Source organism: Gobio gobio (assembly GCF_949357685.1).
Source record: "Gobio gobio genome assembly, chromosome: 2".
Lineage (NCBI taxonomy): Eukaryota > Metazoa > Chordata > Actinopteri > Cypriniformes > Gobionidae > Gobio > Gobio gobio.
Window position 1 is genome coordinate 2,064,350 of NC_137098.1, and position 19,909 is coordinate 2,084,258.

At 44.7% G+C, this 19,909-nt stretch overlaps 1 protein-coding gene across 1 annotated transcript in view; it reads left to right on the forward strand.

Annotated features, from left to right (window-relative positions):
• The first annotated feature begins 424 nt into the window (after positions 1-424).
• LOC307142357 (polyunsaturated fatty acid 5-lipoxygenase-like) overlaps positions 425-19,909 on the forward strand; it is a 29,222-nt gene continuing 9,737 nt past the window's right edge. Inside the window, exons 1-8 of the mRNA XM_079843114.1 lie at positions 425-597; positions 6,780-6,978; positions 7,172-7,250; positions 9,855-9,974; positions 10,090-10,199; positions 10,393-10,565; positions 10,711-10,845; positions 10,942-11,145. Of these exons, the coding sequence (XP_079699240.1) occupies positions 454-597; positions 6,780-6,978; positions 7,172-7,250; positions 9,855-9,974; positions 10,090-10,199; positions 10,393-10,565; positions 10,711-10,845; positions 10,942-11,145 (1,164 nt within the window). The 5' untranslated portion in view covers positions 425-453. The remainder of the gene's footprint in view (positions 598-6,779; positions 6,979-7,171; positions 7,251-9,854; positions 9,975-10,089; positions 10,200-10,392; positions 10,566-10,710; positions 10,846-10,941; positions 11,146-19,909) is intronic.

Here is a 19,909-nt window from a genome sequence, read left to right on the forward strand (position 1 = left end):
TGTTTAGTCATAGCTCCTTTTGGTCCCCCAGACTACAGGGTTTGTTTCTGATGGGACACTGTTTATTCACATTTTAGTTAATGATTTGTAAGTGCATCATTGTGTCATATACAGTGTTATGCATGTTATTCTGAAAATGTAATTAAATTACGTATTACTGATTACTGAATAATACCTCTATACATGTATACTCTCTGTATATATATATATATATATATATATATATATATATATATATATATATATATATATATATATATATATATATATATATTCTATAAGATCAGAAACTTGATAAAGATCACATATGCAGGTGTGCACATGACATTTTTGATTGGTAGACAACACATAATGTCAAAGGAGGTGGAGAGTAGAGCCGGAAGTGAACTTCATATAAAGTTGCTTGAGAATAAAGTTAGGATTCAGAAATTGTGCATCTTTGATGCAGTCACAATGCCGACCTACAAGGTGTTTGTATCGACTGGTAGACATAAGATTGCTGAGAAAACAAACAGCATTTACCTGACGCTGATGGACTCAGAGAATAAGAGCAGTGAAAGAACTCTGGTGAACAAAACTTTTGATGCTTTGGAAAGGGTAAGAACTTTAACGACTTGATTATTTTATTTATTTATTTATTTATTTTCAGTATAATATTATATATATAATCAGCGTAAAAATAATAATAGCTTGATAAAACATCAGGGGCCTGATGTATAAACGTTGCACGCCCAAAAAAAAAGGCACTGGAATGTGTGTACACGGATACTCTAGACTGTGCATACGCACTCTTTTACTGGAGGGAGCTTCAACTAATGACGTAAACAGAATGATTTAAACCCTGTTTTACATCTGATATACACATTTAGATTAAATATGCCACTCTCGTTAATGGAGTTGAGCACTGAAATTTCATGAAATCATTATCCAGAAGTTACAAAAAAATGTATATGAATTTAAATATTTATAGTGGATGTGCTGCTTTTGAAAACTTTTCCTGTGGCATGTTTTAACCACAGCGAGGATTGCTTGCCGCATGATAATTCCGGTTTAAATTTTAAAATGTTTTAAGAAAACATTTTCGTGCTCGAAGATCAATGATGCGCACTCTGTCTACATGGCTTTACAACATAGACAGTATAATGACAACAGATACCAAGTACTCGCTCTGTGATCGAATGCTCCATTGGCCGAAGACACAGTACTGTACCTTATGTTTTCTGCCGATGCATTGGACAATGGTTTATAGTTATTTTAACCCAGACAAATGTCACCACATAGATTTTAAGCAGATTTATCAAAGTCTTTAGAAAAGGACTTTGACTATATACCCAGTGCTGAAGTTGCTAGATATCTAGCTGTGTCAGTATCATATTACAGCGGTGTATAGCTATATTAGCAAATGCATAGCAGCCCTATCCACCTAGGAAGAAAATAAGAAGTGAGCTATTTATTTATGTAAACACCAACTAAAACTTACCAGTAACTTCTGCGGGCAGTATCTTCATCTCTTTGTGTCTACTTCGATTTAAATTTGAAAAGCTTGGCTCTAATTGGTCAAATTGAATGTAGCTGCACTGAAAAAAACATACTGTTACACTTTGTGTCAAAAAATATGACTGCCTCAGACAAGTAATGTTAATTAAATACAAATCTTACCTGTAGTTACAAAATAATAAGGTTCCAAAAGTCACACGCTGTGCAAACTCGAAGAAGCTGGGTAAAATTAAAAACATAACTCTAAGTTTCTATTAAATAGCTCTCCCCCCAAAAAATAAATAAATTCTGTCATTACTCACCCTTAAGTTGTTCCAAACCATTTAAGACTTTCGGTCATCTTCGAAAGAAAACCTGAGATATGTTAATGAATATATAGCATATGATTATTATTCTGGCAACTTTACAGGTCAGAGGTCATATTAGATCAGAATATTCAAAAGATCGGAGTCATCACGCCGATTGGAGTCATCACGCTGGAGACGGTTTATTGAGGATGACGTGTAGATAAGGCAATTATTAGATCAAAGTATTCTAAAGATCGGACTCATCACGCCGGAGACGCTTTATTGAGGATGTCGTGTTCTTACACAAAGTACACATAAAATATTTAAGTAAGAGTAACATAAGTACGTTTTGTGTAAATACTAGGGGTGTAACGATTCACTCGTTTTCTCGATGCATCAATTACAAATCATGACGATGCAAATGCATAGATCTCGAAACATGTATTTTTTAAACGTGAATCGTCGATCTCGGTCAATAATCGGTTTAAAATGCTAAGAATCGAATGAATCGCGATTCGATAGCGATTCAGTGCTTTAAAATGAACATGCGTGAATTAATGGAGACGTTGTGCTGCGTCATCCGCACCCTCACAGCTTTCCTTCACAGATATGCGCTGCACTCTTTACAGCCTTCACTGGATTGCGCTTGCCGTAGCTCTCATTGACATTTTTGAGCAGCCCACATTTGAGCTCTCCTGACAATCAGATCCCCAAAGTGTTTCCCCAAAGATTTACCATTAACTGCATCCTGATGTGCAGCGACAGCGGCAACATACACTTTGAGGGTGGAGGGAGGAAGGAGAGCACCATCTTGCAGGAAGGAGAGGAGCACCATTCAATGAACAGGTTCCACTTGAAAGCATAAAGGCACCTCGTAGAGGAGGCTCTAGCTGAAGTGTTGGTGTTTACCACCGACTGCGGTAGGTCACCTTGACTTGACATGGAGTTTCCAGAGTTCTGGATGCAGGTAGGGTGCCCCGTCTCTGAGAAAGCAGGTCGTTCCTCAGAGCAATGGGCCAGGGAGGTTCTGTCGCGAGGAGCACTATCTCTGGGAACCAGGTCCAGTTGGGCCAATAAGGCGCAACTAACAAGACCTGCTCCTCATCCTCCCTGACATTGCACAGTGTCTCTGCGAGAAGGCTCACTGGGGGAAACGCATACCTGCGTAGTGTGCCAGTGCATCCGTATTGAGGGTCCCCTCAGGCAGGGAATAGAACAGCTGGCAATGTGACAGCAATGTGACCGGGGCGGCAAACAGGTCTACCTGTGCATTCCCGAAGCGCCTCCAAATCAGCTGGACTCTCCACTCTGCCATAGTCTCAGTTGAGTCTCCACTTTCCCAGGAGCGCTTGCTGTGCTCATATGAAGCAATCCGAGCGGCGTCACTGCCATATGCCACAGGAACCTCTGAAAAAATGTCAAGCAGTTCAACACAGACTGGACACAGTCCTCTGCTATTAGGGGCGAGTTTGCTTTTTTCCCAATTGACCCGAAGTCCCCACTGGCTGAGGTGACTGAGCACCATGTCCCTGTGTTCGCACAACTGCTCTCTCAACTGGGCCAGTATGAGCCAGTCGTCGAGGCAATTGAGAATGTGAACACCACGATCTCTCATGGGAGCAATGGCTGCCTCCTTGATCTTCGTGAAGACACGGGGTGACAAGGACAGCCCGAACGGTAAGACTCTCTACTGATATGCCCGTCCCTCGAACGCAAAGCGTAGGAATGGTCTGTCGAGGGAGAATCGAGAGATGAAAGTACGCGTCCTTCAGGTTGATCGCTGCAAACCAATCTTGGGGATGGATGCACCTGAAGATGCATTTTTGCGTTAGCATCTTGACCGGCAGCCTGTGTAGGGACCGATTCAGGACTTGCTGGTCCAAGATTGGTCGTAACTCACTGCCTTTCTTGGATACAATGAAGTTCGGGCTGTGGAAGCCTGTCTTCATATCAACTGGAGGGACTGGCTCTATTGCGTCCTTCACCAGCAAGACTGCGATCTCCGCCCGTAAGACAGGAGCACCCTCCTTTCAGCATGGAGATGAAGTGGATGCCCCTGAACTTGGGGGGCACCGGGCTTGGGGAACACCGGGCAAACTGAATCGCATAGCAGAGTCTGATAGTTTGAATGATTCAGTGAGACAGGCTCCTAGCGACTGAGCAAGCAGGACCACAGACGGACAGCATCTGTGGGGCAGCAGTGGGGCAGCGAGGCAGAATAAAGGGACCCGACTCAGACAGCATAGAAACACTTACCTGCATCCACTGGGCAGCAGGAAGGGTGTGCAGAGGCCTCTTGAGTGTGTCCTGAACACAGCCACTGCTGCCCGCTGGCGAGGGGAGAGAGACCTGAGGGTGACAAGGCATAACGTCGTACACCACCAAGCACGCTCTCTTGGATATCTTTATTACTTATATTTTCAATTGGTCTGATGCTCCCTGCCATACTTTTTTATCTCCTCATTTTGCCTCTCTTGTGCTTGGGCCCTTAATTATTGCTTGCAGATATATTTAAGTGCTTGTTTTCCTTAGGGGTATTATTAGGGTGCCACCAACTGGCAACAGGAAGTGTGTCACTAACAAAGACGTTTAAATAATCCTCTTATACTCACCTAAATCGCTTCAAACTTGGTCAGAATAATGTCAAGAGTGACAATTATTGATATCTTAAATAGTGTTGCCATGGTGATGCATCAAACGTTAATGCCCTTTTCTTTGCATATTCAGGTGTTTTTTAAGTTCTTAGAATATTTCAAATGTCATTAAATTTTGCACACACATCAGAGTTGTTGGTCGTTAGGTGTAGGCAAAAGGTTATGTAGCGCCCCCTTTTGACTAAAAAAGTGTGGTCAGTTTTACCTACAGTCACGAAACTTGGTACATACATTGTTCTCATCAAGCTGGACAACTTTCATATTTACAGTTATTAGCTTTGCCCAACAGGAAGTCAGCCCTTTTTTATTTAATGTGGAATTTTGGATAATTGCAAGCTCTGAACTTTTAACTTCTTAACCCGCATCGGATCGTGGGCGGGGGGGTTGACGGAAGTGGGGGGGTGTGTACTTTTATTTACTTTTGTTTTATACAAAATATTCAATCAACTATCACAAACTATGCATCATTTGAAAGCTAAAACACTCAAGATTCATGTTCTGAACTTGTTTTTGCAATAAATACACCAGAGAGGAAAGGGTTAAATGAAACGCTAAAGGACCGTCCATGTAAACATTAGCAAAATATTAGCGATACTCATCTTTCATCTCCTGTCGTTCAGATCAGATCGGACGAATCCAATAAACACCCGCATACATCTCTGTGTAAGAGTCCACTCTTCAAAATGCATCCCACTTTTTAATCCAAAACAACGAAAAAATAGGGAAAAAACTAAAAATCCTCCGTTGTTTGCAAGAGAGTTTTGAGTTAGCGTAATCAATCATGTCCATTTTCAATGAAATATCGATTCTAATCCGTGTCTGGCAAACTCCCCCTGCTAGAATAGTTTCTCCCACGTGAAATGGTTCAACCCTCGTCTCTCTCCTTCAATCAGAGTCTCTTCTGGGATGCATCATATAGAGGAAGTGCCTTACAGGCTTGGTGAGCTGTCAATCATTGCGCCCATGGTTTTCGTTGGATAAAGGCACTCGGTGCCCAGCCAATGCCTTTCCAACAAAGGTTTGATTGATGGACTTAGTAACCAATCAAAAGGCATTATCTTGCGCAGTTTACGTAAGTAGGCTTTGGTGAATACTGTTTGTGCACTGGCTGCGCGTTCTCCATGGCGCAACTGCAGTGGAGCGCGCAGACTCTTACTGACACTTATTATCAGCTAAATTAGCTTTTTACACTTTGTAATCTCTGTAAATAGTTGCTTTAGTTTTTCAGTAACTGTTTATCCATTATAATTAGTAGTTTATTGCAGTTTATTGCAGATTTATTTGAATGAAAAACTACTCTTTACAATAGCAAATGTTCTGAAATAAATGGCCTTTTTGAAATGACGCCTAGACTTTTCTTGACATAAAAGCTCACAGAAGCCACATTACTGAGAGAATCATCCTCATATTTGAATCATGACATGATTAGACATTCAGTTTTATATTTAAGTTATTTTCAGGCTCTTAACATTAAATTATAATATTTTTTTTCCCTAAGTGAAAAAAAAAAAAAAAAAACGTGAGTCACTTACATGTATATTTACATGTATATTACTCTGTTCCCATATTACTTTGAGTTATTATGACTCTTGGGTAGCAATATTTCAAGTGTCTAGTTTAAAATAAGACCAGGTTTATGAATATAGACCATAGGGTTTAAGAGCTGCAGACATTTTCATTTGGGTATATCTTTTCAAAGAATTCTCAAAAATGGGGCGCTTGTTAAGAGGTTAAAACTCCTCCAAGGGGATTCGTGGAATTCTCACCATTATGCCAAGTTTATGCTCTAAATTGCCAAAGGATTTTTGATATATGGAATAGTTTTGCTTTGGTGAAGGAATAAATTAATGACAAAAAAGGAACCCAGTAGAGTCTTGTATCTTCTATATGCATAGTCTTATTTAGATCAAATTGGAGTTGGCTATTTTGAGTCATGGTCATAGCGCAAAAAGCTGGCAGCAGGAAGTGTTGCATTAACAATATGCTCTGAAATAGTTCACTTATATTTACACACTTAAACTCAAGCGCCCATCATGCATTGTTTATCTTGAGCCACCAGGTGGCGATGGCACCATCGTTCTTGGGCCCATCTTCGCTTCTTGCAACTATATTTAATTTAGTTTTTTTATTAACCATTTTCTGATAAAAGTTAGGATACACAAATGTAGAGAAATAAAAACAATCTGGCGAGATAAAAATAAAACCTGTGCATCCTGAGGGTGGCACAATTAGGATAATCCCTCCTCACCAAAGCCTGTGGAGAGATGTTTTTGTTTGTTTGTTGGTTTGTTAGTTTGTTTTTCCCCCCATATTATGTGTCTAATAAAAGTTGTCGTTAAAGGAGATCTCCTTCAACATCCGTGTAAAGAAGGACCTTGGAGACATTGTCCAGGTGAAACTTGAAAAGGAGAAACACTTTGTCAATTTTCAGAGGTTTTGTAAGCATATCAAAGTGAAAGCACCCTCTGGAAAATGCTTTGAGTTCCCCTGTCATCGCTGGATAGAAGACGAAAAGGAAGTGATTATCCGAGAAGGCACTGGTACATGCAGACTCACTTTGTTCTTTATCCAGTTTTAAAAGAAGCATTATTATTATTATTATTTTTATTCTTATTATAATGTTTTTTTTTTATGTTAAAATTCAGTTGTTCAGTTGTTATTGAATCATGACTTAAATGCTGTCCTTTCTATGGGCGAAATGTGTGCTATGTATTTCTTTGTGTGTCCATTTAGCTCGATTGCCTCATGATGAACCGGAATTGCTTAAAAAGCAAAGACAAGAAGAACTGAAATCTAGACAGAAAATATTCAGGTTTGAAGAAATAATTACAGTCTTCAGCAATATAATTTTTTTACAGTTTTTTTTCCCCTTATTCCTCCCTAGATACAGTTCAGTGTGCTTGACACAATAATATTGTAAATATATTAACACATATACATTATATTCTCAAATACATATGTCCGTAGCAGCGAAAAAGTGTGTAAAAGGTGAGGGGCCATGTAAGTCTGAAGTAGTGAGTTCCTTCTCGTAAATATGATTTTGATTGGCCGTTTATGTACTTGTATCTTGAAATTTAAACATTTTTGACATTTGATTCTTGGTAATGATTTAATTGAATTGTTTTCATCACATCAGTTTCATCATAATTGTAATTGAGTAGGATTGGTAACTAAGGAATGATGTGAGTAGAGAGGGAGAGCAGAAAAAGGTATGGATGTTGGAGTGTGGCTCTGCCGCCGAATGCTTGTTAAGTATGGCTGAACATTCAGAAAAAAAATCTTCAAAGCAAATCCCAAGGCTGGGCATTGGATTCTTCCACCCTATATTAAAAGAGTTTATTACAGCAATCTCCACTGAATGATTTTAATCAGATCCTAAAGTAAGTAACGAGTAACATGCTACTTGACTATTTCTTTTTTACGGAATGCATTCTTACATTTACTTAAGTAATTATTTGGGTTATTTAACAAGTTGGGTAAGTTAACAACACAACAGAATCAAAATTGGCCATAAAATCAAATAGGCAATTAATCCTCTGGTGCTCGTTGCATGGCAATCAAAATTTTTTTGATTTTCTAAAAAGATTTTCTATTTTATGTCAATTAAATGAATGTACTGTACAGTTTTTTTATGTAATATATGTATTTTTTTTATGTAATACTATTTTATGTGTGATTTTATGGTACTAAATAATATTTTTGCAGTAGTTTTAATCCATTTGTTCATTTTGAGCTAGACCTGAAAATGTACATTTACATTTACTCATTTAGGTGACGCTTTTATCCAAAGTGACTTATAAATGAGGAAAGCAATAGAAACAATCAAACCAACAATAGGGCAACAATGTGCGAGTTTGTGACTAGTCCCAGTTAATCTAGCACAGTACATGTAGGAAGTTTTAAATAAAATTGATATATAGAAAAGTGTTAGTATTAATTGACGTTGATGAAAATGGTTTGACAATGGAAATGGCTAAAGACTCGGCAGCTCAGGTTGAGTTAGGCAGGTCATTCCACCAGCAGGAACAATCCAGCTTAAGATCTGTGAAAATGATTGTGTGCCTCTTTGGGATGATAGCACCAAAAGGCTCTGTTCACCTGCAGAACTCAAGCTTTTGGAGGGCACGTAGGTCTGAAGCAATGAGTTTAGGTATAGGGGTGTAGAGCCAGTGGTTGTTCTGTAGGCAAACATCAGTGGCTTGAATTTGATGCAAGCTAAAATTGGCAACCAGTGCAATTTTATGAGGAGCAGTGTGACGCGCGCTCTCTTCGGCTCGATAAACACCACTCTTGCTGCAGCATCTAGGTCAGTTGCAGAGGTTTGACAGTGATGCTGGAAGGCCTGCCAAGAGAGCATTACAATAGTCCAGTCTGGATAGAAAAAGAGCTTGGACAAGGAGTCGTGTAGCTTTGATTGGAAGGGCCTGATCCTCCTGATGTTGTATAAGGCAAATGGAATGGAATGGAATGACAGGTAGAGTTGTGTGTCATCAGTGTAGCAGTGAAAGAAAAAAAACATGTTTCTGAATGACAAATCCAAGTGATGACATGTAGATGGAGAAGAGAAGCAGCCCCAGCCCTGAGGCACCCCAGTATCTAGATGTTACGACTTAGACACCTCTCCCCTAATTTTTAACTTGAACTGTCATACATCTTGAAAGCTTTACCAACAGACTTCAGTTTGGTCCCATTTTAAAGAATATACATGGTAGAGTATTGGTGAAGTGAACAAAAAGAAAAAAAGTGAACTTAAAAGTTATAGAAGTTTAAGTTTATTGTTATGAAATAATGCACAAAAATATTTTTTTATGAAATAAATGTCTTCCAAAACATGTTTTACTCTAAGAATGGGAGAAAGTCAAAGCCATACATCTAAACAAGTTGTGTTCCAAATTTGAAGTTGATCTCTCAAAAAATTAGCTTTATTAATAAGCTCTCTTACTTTGGGCATAATACCAAACATTTCTACTAGATGCAATCAGTTTCCCATTCATTTCCATTCATTGCTGATTTTTGACCGTGATTATTCAAGACCATTTTACCTTTTCGAATTATGTCCATGATTTTGTGTGTGTGTGTGTGTTCACATAGTAAAAAAAAGAAGATGATGAAGAAACGCCAAACAGGACCAAAATAACACAATATTTATTAAATAAATGTAATAATCAGGTAATGAGGTAACCTAAACAAACCGTGCACAAACAATACCGGACAACGTGGAACAGAAAACAGAGAGCATAAATATACGGAAGATAACGAGCTAAAAGACTAACAGGTGTGATGATAGAATCAATGTCCATAGAAACAGATTAGTGGCGGGAAACTAAGACAAAGGAAGCGGGAAACTGACGATAAACAAACTAAAAGTCCAAGTAAAACTAACTTAACAAAACAAAAGTCATTTTTCTTGTTGTAGATGGAAGGATTGGGGCCCAGACTTCCCTATGAGCATAGATGGCAAAATGATTAAACTTCCAGGAGAAGTTCAGTTTGATGCAAAAAAATCTTCGGACTTTAAACTGAATTTCGTGAAAGTGTAAGTTTGGAGGAATGTGATACTGAAATTTTCCTCAGTTTTCCAGAATGAAATTTAGAACTAATGCAATACCATGCAAATGATGTCTATAATTTTACTTTGCGTTTTGTTTCAGGATTGAGGAATCATTTCTTGACAAAATTAAAGGTTTCATTAATTCCTGGAAAGACATGAGAGATTTTGAAAATATATTGGAAGATTTTAATATTGAGAACACTCTACTAGGTTTGGATTTATTCTTCCTTTGTCAAGAATATTTGTTTGTTTGTTCCTTCATTTAAACAAAGAAATATATATCCAAAAACACAATTGTTCTGGGAAATCAACTGTAACGCTGATATCCACAGAAAATGAAGATGAAGAAACAAACTAACTGAACATAACTCTGACAAAATTTTCCCCTTTGAAATCTGGACAGAGACCGTGATGCAAGACTGGAGTAAGGATTACATGTTTGGCTATCAGTTTCTGAATGGCTGCAATCCTGTCATGATCACGAAATGTGTGAATCTTCCAAAGAATTTTCCAGTCACACATGAGATGGTGAAGGGCTTTCTGAAGACAGGTGTCACACTACAAGAGGAATTAAAGGTCAGAAACATTAAGACATTCATCACTTGAGTTGGTCAAATCCAAGACTTGCTTGTATCGTGACATCCTTCACATCATTTAGTTTGTATAAATGACCTACAAACTGTTTGTTCTAAACTATACACCTGTATACACGTGTTTACAGGCAGGAAACATCTACATAGCAGATTATAAAATATTGGATGGAGTGCCAACATCCAGCTCTCAGCGCTATTTGGCTGCACCCATCTGCCTGCTGTACAAGGACAGATTGGACCAAATTGTGCCGATTGCCATTCAGGTATCTGTCCCATATATATATAAAAAAAACAAAAAATAAAAGTTATTTTGCACTGAAGTAAAAACGTCCTGCTTGGCTTTTTTATATCTGAATCAGCTCAGTCAAAACCCAGGGGAAAAGAGCCCAATCTTTGTCCCAAGTGATAATGAATATGATTGGATGCTTGCCAAGATGTGGGTGAAATCTGCCGACTTCAGTGTACACCAGTTGGTCACACACCTTCTCAGGACGCATCTGATATCAGAGGTTTTTGAAATGGCCATGTACAGACAGCTCTCTGCAGTCCATCCTGTATACAAGGTACCCGTCTTTCAATGCATTGTCATGATACTTAGATTCAGTGCTAAACTGAAGATTGTGGTTTCATGCATGTCAATTTATTGATGAAGGATTGCTGGTTCTGATATCCTTGCCTTTTGTTACGAACGCTACGGGTTAGCCGTAACAGGATAGGGGAGAGAGTCTCACTACCAGAGAGATATCGAATAACAAGTATTTATTTACAATAAGGGTTTAGCGTCAGGGGTAGACTAAGCCAAAACAAGAAACGTCTCGGTTACGGATGTAACCCTCGTTCCCTGAGGAGGGAACGGAGACGTAACGTTAGTGACTAACGAATGGGGGTTTCGCTTAGAAGCGTATCATCTTCGAGCTTAGAGAAAACGCCCAATGGCGTGCCAATGCCATGGGGCATGCGGAATTTGCATACGTAACTCCGCCTCACCGCGTGAGTATATAAGGAAGTACGAGGCAATATCGCATTATGTTACCTGCTTGAGGAGCCAAGACTGAACTCCTGCGTTACAGGTAGCACAACTGAAGTGGCAACGGGACGTTACGTCTCCGTTCCCTCCTCAGGGAACGAGGGTTACATCCGTAACCGAGACGTTCCCTTTCGTTCAGTCACTACGACGTAACGTTAGTGACTAACGAATGGGGGTCCAATATAATCCCGCCACTCAGCTGTCTTCCAGCGCCCTGCGTAAGTGTGAGTACCCTGTACTAATACGGACGAAGGACTCCCACTTAACACAGGAATACCAAGGTACACTGGGAAGCATATCCCAGTGAGGGAAATGCCAAGATGCCTACCCGTGGGGAGGACTTAAGAGACACATATGAGCCGGAAGGGGCTGCATATGGAAGATCTCTAGGGTATCAGCCGAAGGTGGATTTTTAACCCTAGGGGTGGCGGGGACACGCCAAGGGAAGAAACCCGCTCACTGCGGAGGCTTACGGTGAAATACACATGTGGGGGTCGCCGGAGGGGAACCATGCACATGGGGGCACCTGGCCGGACATGAGGGTCTGGGCTCGAAAGGGCAGACTGAACTGATGTCGGCGTCGACAGTGCTGGAGGAGCTCAGGGCTCTCGGGGAGCTCACCTGAGGAAAATATCGCACGTGTCCAGTCCGTGGAGTGGAATGGCGAACAAGCGAAGACACCTGAGCCTGGCCCATCACCGGCCCCTCGGGGGGGCGAGTACATAGTCGGACACTGGCTCCACTCGGAGATTGTAGAATCTGGCGAATGTGTTGGGTGTCGCCCAGCCTGCAGCTCTGCAGATGTCTGCTAGCGAGGCGCCATGCGCTAAAGCCCAAGAGGAGGCCACACTCCTAGTGGAGTGTGCCCTCACACCAAGGGGACATGGTCGACCTTGCTGCTGGTAAGCCAAAACAATGGTGTCCACTATCCAGTGAGACAGCCTTTGTTTTGAGAGAGCACTTCCCTTCCGCTCTCCACCATAACAGACAAAGAGCTGGTCTGAGGTCCTGAAACACTGCGTCATGTCTACGTAAGCGCGGAGGGCGCGTACTGGACAGAGCAATGCCAAGGCTGGGTCTGCCTCCTCCAAAGGCAGCGCTTGCAGGTTCACCACCTGGTCCTTAAACGGAGTGGTGGGAACCTTGGGCACATATCCAGGCCGGGGTCTCAGGATCACGTGAGAGTTGGCCGGCCCGAATTCCAGGCACGCTTCGTCAACCGAAAATGCCTGCAGGTCCCCGACCCTCTTAACGGAGGCCAATGCGGTCAGCAGAGCCGTCTTCATAGACAGGAACTTAATATCAACCGACCGCAAAGGCTCAAAGGGAGGTCTCTGCAGAGCAGCTAACACTACTGCGAGGTCCCAAGAGGGTAAGAGAGGAGAGCGAGGAGGATTCAGTCTCCTTGCTCCCCTCAGGAACCTGATGACCAGGTCGTGCTGACTTACCTTCTTGTTCTCCAAGAGATCGTGGTGGGCAGATATTGCGGCCACATATACCTTGAGGGTGGAGGGAGACAGCCTTTGCTCCAGCCCCTCTTGGAGAAATTCAAGCACGGACCCGATCGGGCATTTCCAGGGGTCTTCTTGGCGGGAAGAGCACCAGGTGACGAAGAGGTTCCACTTCAACGCATAGGCATGCCGAGTGGACTCTGCCCTAGCGGAAGTGATGGTGGCGACCACCGTAGGTGGTAGGCCACTCAAACCTGCCGTGTCCCGTCTAGGAGCCACACGTGGAGGCTCCAGAGGTTGGGACGCGGGTGCCATAGGGTGCCCCGTCTCTGAGTAAGGAGGTCCGGTTTCAGAGGAATAGGCCAGGGAGGGGCTGTCGCAAGGAGTATGAGTTCGGGGAACCAGGTCCGGCCGTGCTAGTACGGGGCGACCAAAAGGACCTGCTCCTTGTCCTCCCTGATCTTGCACAGGAGCTGTGCGAGTAGGCTCACTGGGGGGAACGCATATTTGCGTAGGCCCCGCGGCCAGCTGTGCGCCAGTGCATCCGTGCCGAGCGTGCCCTCGGTCAGGGAATAGTACAGGCTGCAGTGGGAAGAGTCGTGGGAGGCAAACAGATCTACCTGTGCGTCGCCGAACTGTTCCCAAATCAGCTGAACCGTCTGGGGATGGAGTCTCCATTCTCCCGGGAGAGGCTGAAACCGCGAGAGCTCGTCGGCTGCGTGGTTCAGGACTCCCGGAATATGGACAGCACGAAGGGACCTCAGGCGCTTCTGACTCCATAGGATGAGATGGCGGGCGAGTTGAGACATACGGCGGGAGCGTAGACCGCCCTGGTGGTTGATGTACGCTACTACGGCCGTGTTGTCTGACCGGACAAGCACATGTTGACCCTTCAGCAGCGCTCGGAAGCGGTGCAGGGCGAACCGTACTGCCAGCAACTCGAGGCAATTGACATGCAGGAGGCGCTGGGGTCCTGTCCAGGAGCCCGCGGCTGCTTGTCCATTGCACATGGCACCCCAGCCCGTGGCAGAGGCATCCGTCGATACGACAACATGCCTTGAAACTCGTTCTAAGGGCACACCGGCCCGTAGAAAACTGACGTTCGACCACGGGGTGAGCGTCTGTAAGCAGGCCCGAGTCACTTGGACCCGGAGCGTGCCAGACTGCCATGCCCATCTCGGGACTCAATCGCGAAGCCAGTGCTGAAGCGGTCTCATATGAAGCAATCCGAGCGGCGTTACCGCGGCTGCAGATGCCATATGCCCCAGGAGCCTCTGAAATAGTTTCAGTGGAACCGCACTCTTGCTCTCGATTTGTCGGAGGCAAGTCAGCAGAAACTGCGCGCGCTCGCTCGTAAGCTGCGCGCACATGGCGACCGAGTCGATCTCCATACCGAGAAAAGAGATCCTCTGCACGGGGCAAAGTTTGCTCTTTTCCCAGTTGACCCGAAGGCCCAGACGGGCTAAGTGGTGGAGAACCAGATCTCTGTGTTCGCACACCTGCTCTCGAGAGTGGCCTAGTATGAGCCAGTCGTCGAGGTAGTTCAGGATGCGAACCCCGTGCTGCCGAAGGGGCGCAAGGGCTGCCTCGGCAATCTTCGTGAAGACGCGAGGGGACAGAGATAGCCCGAATGGGAGAACTGCGTACTGATATGCCCGCCCCTCGAAAGCAAACCGTAGGAACGGTCTGTGTCGAGGAAGGATGGAGACATGGAAGTAGGCGTCCTTCAGGTCGATCGCTGCAAACCAATCGTGAGGACGAACGCATTCGAAAAGGCGTTTCGCAGTCAACATCTTGAACGGAAGCCGGTGAAGGGATCGGTTCAAGATGCGAAGGTCCAGGATTGGTCGTAACCCACCGGTTTTCTTGGGTACAATGAAGTAGGGGCTGTAGAACCCCGACTTCATCTCGGCCGGAAGGACAGGCTCGATCGCACCCTTCGCCAGTAGGGTGGCAATCACTGCACGCATGACGGGGGCATGGGCCCCGGTCACGGTCACGGTATAGCGGACTGCCCTATAACGGGGAGGAGCCTGCGCGAACTGAATCGCGTAGCCGAGCCTGACGGTCCGCGCAACCCAGCGGGACAGCCCCGGAAGCTGAAGCCATGCTTCCAGAGACTGCACAAACGGGGTCATGCGGACGGCAGACGTACCCCGGGTGGGGCAGCGAGGCAGCGTTAACGGCCCGGACAGGGGAGGCTGTTGGGCGTCCCGGGGTCGGGGCACGGTTAACGGCTGCGCCCTGACAGAGGAGACCAGGGAAGGACTCGCGTTCCACTGGGGTCTGCTCTGCAAGGGGGCTGGCGACAGAGAGGGACGAGAGTGGCGAGACCCGAGGGTGGCGCGCACTGCCGTCACCGATCTCTGGGGGCTCAGGGATGGGGTTGTCAGTTCTTTCTTTAACCACATTAGGGTGCTGCTGACCCGGGGGCCAGCAGCTGAACAAAAGATTCTCCCCCGGCCCTCCACCGGGGGAAGGAGCGGCCCTGCTGCCGTCTCCCGGAAAGAACTGCCCATCCCTGAGCCGTCCGCGTCAGGAGCGCCGCTTAGCCTGGCGTTTCTTCGCGGGCTGCGGGGCTGGAGCGGACTGGGACGCCTTCCTGCGGCTGCCTCTGCGCGGCCCGGGTGGAGGCTGCTGCTTGGGTGGCGCAGAGGTAGAGGGAGCCGCGGGAGGGCGGCGAGCAGGCTGAGGCACCTGCGCGGGCGGTGGGGTGGAGGCAGCAGCTGACCGCCGGGGCAGGATATATTTTATAGCCTCAGTCTGCTTCTGAGCAGCCGAGAACTGTTGGGCGAAGCTCTCGACCGCTCCGCCGAATAGCCCATCCTGGGATATGGGGGCGTTGAGGAAACGGGTTCGCTCAGCGTCGCGCATATCGGCCAGGGTGAGCCATAGGTGTCGCTCCTGGACCACATTTGTGGACATCACCTGACCCAGGGAGCGTGCGGTCACCTTCGTCGCCCGGAGAGCGAGGTCGGTGGCGGCACGCAACTCATTGCTGAGTCCTGGGTCAGCCCCCCCCTCGTGCATATCACACAGCAACTTGGCTTGGTAAGCCTGAAGAGTTGCCATGGTATGCAAAGAAGCGGCGGCCTGCCCCGCAGCTCTATAGGACTTCGCCCCCAGGGATGACGAAAACCTACAGGCTTTGGAGGGGTGCTTAGGGTCACCACGCCAGGACGAAGCGTTCTGAGGACACAGTTGCATCGCAACAGAACGTTCGACTGGGGGGACCCCAGTGTACCCTTGAGCCGCGGCTCCATCGAGGGAGGTGAAGGCGGAAGAGTTCGCCAAACGTTCACGGGAAGACAACGGGGCCTTCCAGGAACGCGCGATCTCTTCATGCACCTCGGGAAAGAAAGGATTTGGAGGAGCGGTCGGACGGGTGTCCGAGCGCGCCGCCCCCAAAAACCAATCGTCCAACCGCGAACGCTCAGGCTGAGGCGGAGGGTTCCACTCCAGTCCAAGCGCTGCGGCTGCCCGAGACAGCATGGCTGTCAATTCTGGGTCCGACTCGGGCAATGCTGGCGCACCCGAAGGTGGCAGCACAGCCGAATCATCATCCTCAGATGACTCCAGCCCACCTTGTGATGCGGCGATAGACATCACTTCCTCTTCCGCCGCGCCAAACGCCACAGTCGGGACAGCAGGAGCCGGCCCCGATGTAGACGCCTGAACATGGACCGGGTCAAGTGCCTGAGAGGGGGGTGTGGGCCGAGGAACTAGCGTCAGAGCTTTGTTCCACACCGTCACCCTCAGATCACCCTGGTCACCAGCCAAAGTGCCGCCTCCAGAGGAGACCGCAGAATGGGGGGGGGGGGGGCGGAGGGGACTCTCGTTCCGGCATCAGCACGGAACTCACGGAGTCTTGATCGAAGCACTGAGATGGCCAGGTTCCCGCAGAGGGAACATGAGTCATCCACGAGCGCTGCTTGAGCGTGCTGAAAGCCCAAACACGTCACACAGCGCTCGTGCCCGTCGAAAGAAAAAAGTCCTGAAACATCCTGAATAGGACGCGTCACGTGCAAGCTCTTTTATGAGAGGAAACTTTGCAGTCGATGCCGAAGCGCCCAGGGAAACACACACCAGCTGTCAGGCGGACCACTGCACAGATCAGCAGGCAGGAAGTATGCGATCACTGGAACGCGCCGTCACACCAACACCGACTGGAAAGCTGCTCGTCTCGAAGAAGCTGACAGAGTCTCAGAAGGCTGTAGGAGTGAAGAGGTAGGTACTCTTGGCTCCGAAAGCAGAAACATAATGCGATATTGCCTCGTACTTCCTTATATACTCACGCGGTGAGGCGGAGTTACGTATGCAAATTCCGCATGCCCCATGGCATTGGCACGCCATAGGGCGTTTTCTCTAAGCTCGAGGATGATAGGCTTCTAAGCGAAACCCCCATTCGTTAGTCACTAACGTTAGTTCGTAGTGACTGAACGAAAGGGAACTAAATGTACATAAAAAAACTAAAATAAAGTTTAACTTCCCTAACTCCCTTAACCATAAACAAAGTGAAAAAGAGGTACAAATAAATTGGCGTCAAACCCCCTACATCCTTTAATTAAACTAAATGTATTTACAAAAAGATTTACAAATGTATTTACAAAGTCTTGTGGCAGTCTACAGTCTCAAATGTAGGGTCACAAATAAACAAACACACTCACAATTTCACTAAACACAGAAAAGAACTCACCAAAACCTTATGCACATCAGGTCCTATAATTTCCCAAAAATGTTTATAAAAGTCAATACTGAGTCCGTCTATTCCCGGTGAGCGCCCTGAGGTCAGCTGATTAACAGCTATAGTGAGTTCCTCCAAACTTATTTCTTTGTCCAGCTCAGCTTGTTCAGCTCCACTTAGCTTAGAAAGACCCTCTAGAAGTTCTTGAACACAGTCCTCATCACACTGCTCCTTTCCATACAATTCTGTATAAAAAGCAGTAGCGCATCTCCTCATCTCCCCTCCATCTGTTGTTACATGTCCATCTGGACATCTCAGACATGTCATGCGATGATCTTTTACATTAGTCTTTTCCAAATTGAAGAAAAAAGTACTTGAAGCATCCATGTCTTTTAATTGAATATATCTTGACCTCACTAGGGCTCCTTTAACTTTTTCTTGCAGCAAGGAACTCAGCTCCACCTTTTTCGTTTTCAAAACATCATTATTGCCAGCATCCCCACCATCTGAAAGGTTGTTTTCAATCTGTCTTATGGACTCCTCAACCTCCTTTATAGCCTGTTTTAACATAACAGAAGAAAAAGAAGTATATTGTTGACAACATTTTTTAATTTGAGCCTTTCCAACTTCCCACCACCTATTTAAAGACTCAAAAGAATGTTTTTTTTCTTTCCACTTTTGCCAAAAAAAATTGAAATTCACACAAAAAAGTTCATCTTGTAGCAATTTATTATTAAAATGCCAGTAAGATCTATTAGCGTCTTGTTTCAAAAGAATATTCACAATAATAAGATGATGATCAGAAAATCCAACTGGTCTAATTGCTAATCAGTCAGCTTCGATCTAAGACTCTGTGACAAATAAAATCTAATCTAGCTGCACTCACTCTTCCATCTAAAATTTTGACCCATGTATATTGTTTTACATTTGGAAACTTAATTCTCCATGCATCTATTAGATCAAACTGACCCACTAAACTTTTTAAATTTTTACTAGATTGTAAATGTGGCTCCTCACTAAGCCTATCAATATTAAAATCAACAGTACAATTCCAGTCTCCACCTAGAATAAGATAATCAACATCATTTATTTCAAGAGCTTGTTTTATATTATTGAAAAAAACTATTCTTTCAGTCCCGATATTAGGGGCATAGATATTAATAAAACAATAAATTGAACCATCTATATTGGCCTTGACCATTTGCCCTCTACCTATTACTAAATCACATGAGCTTAAAACATTAACTTTACCAGAAAACCATATTGCTACCCCTCCACTAACATTACTCCCATGATTTAAGAAAAGTTGACCACCCCAAGATAAACCCCAATCCACTTCATCTTTCTTCGTGCTATGGGTTTCTTGTAGAAATATCACATCAAGTCTATTAATTTTGACTATCTCCTTAACCATTTCTCTCTTCTGTCTATCCCTCCCACCATTTATATTTAAAGATCCCACTCTTAAACTCCCCATAGAGAAAAAGAAAAAGAGGGACAGACAGAGGAAAAATAGATACAAAAAGTGCAATGAGATCAAGGCTGACATCACTTATTTTTTACTAAAACTTTTTTGCATTTTCTAGTTTTATTTGATCTGGTTGTCTTTTTCACTGCCGTTACATGTTTCCTCAACCGATACCGCTTCCGTTCATCTAATAACTCAAAACTAACCATCTTTTGCAATATTGCGACTGACCTAATACATTTTTCTGCATCATCGAAGTACTCATCCACCTTAACAGACTGTCCAAACGTTTCATCCAGGAAATTATTAATTTCCTCTAAAGAATACAAATCTTTCAACCTATTTGGTCCATCAAATCCTTCTCCATCTGACTCATCCTGTTCCATCTCTTCAGCATCACTTTACGCTTGATTCCTAGCCTGGGAAAACCCAGACAACTTCAGGCAAATTTAGATTTGCTCTGCAAGTAGTCTGGCAAAGAGCCCATTCAAACCCATTTCTAAACCCTAGAAATCGCGGCACCAATTAGAAACGTTGGGGCGGGCTTTAGACGATGACGACAGCGCAGCGACATTGAAGCAGATTTGCCGCTACTGTGGAGCATCACTCGTTCGAATCAGCTATCGCGTCTGTTTTAAGCGATTTAAACTTTTCCTTTTCGTTAAAACCCGAGCAAAGAACAACACTCGAAGCCTTC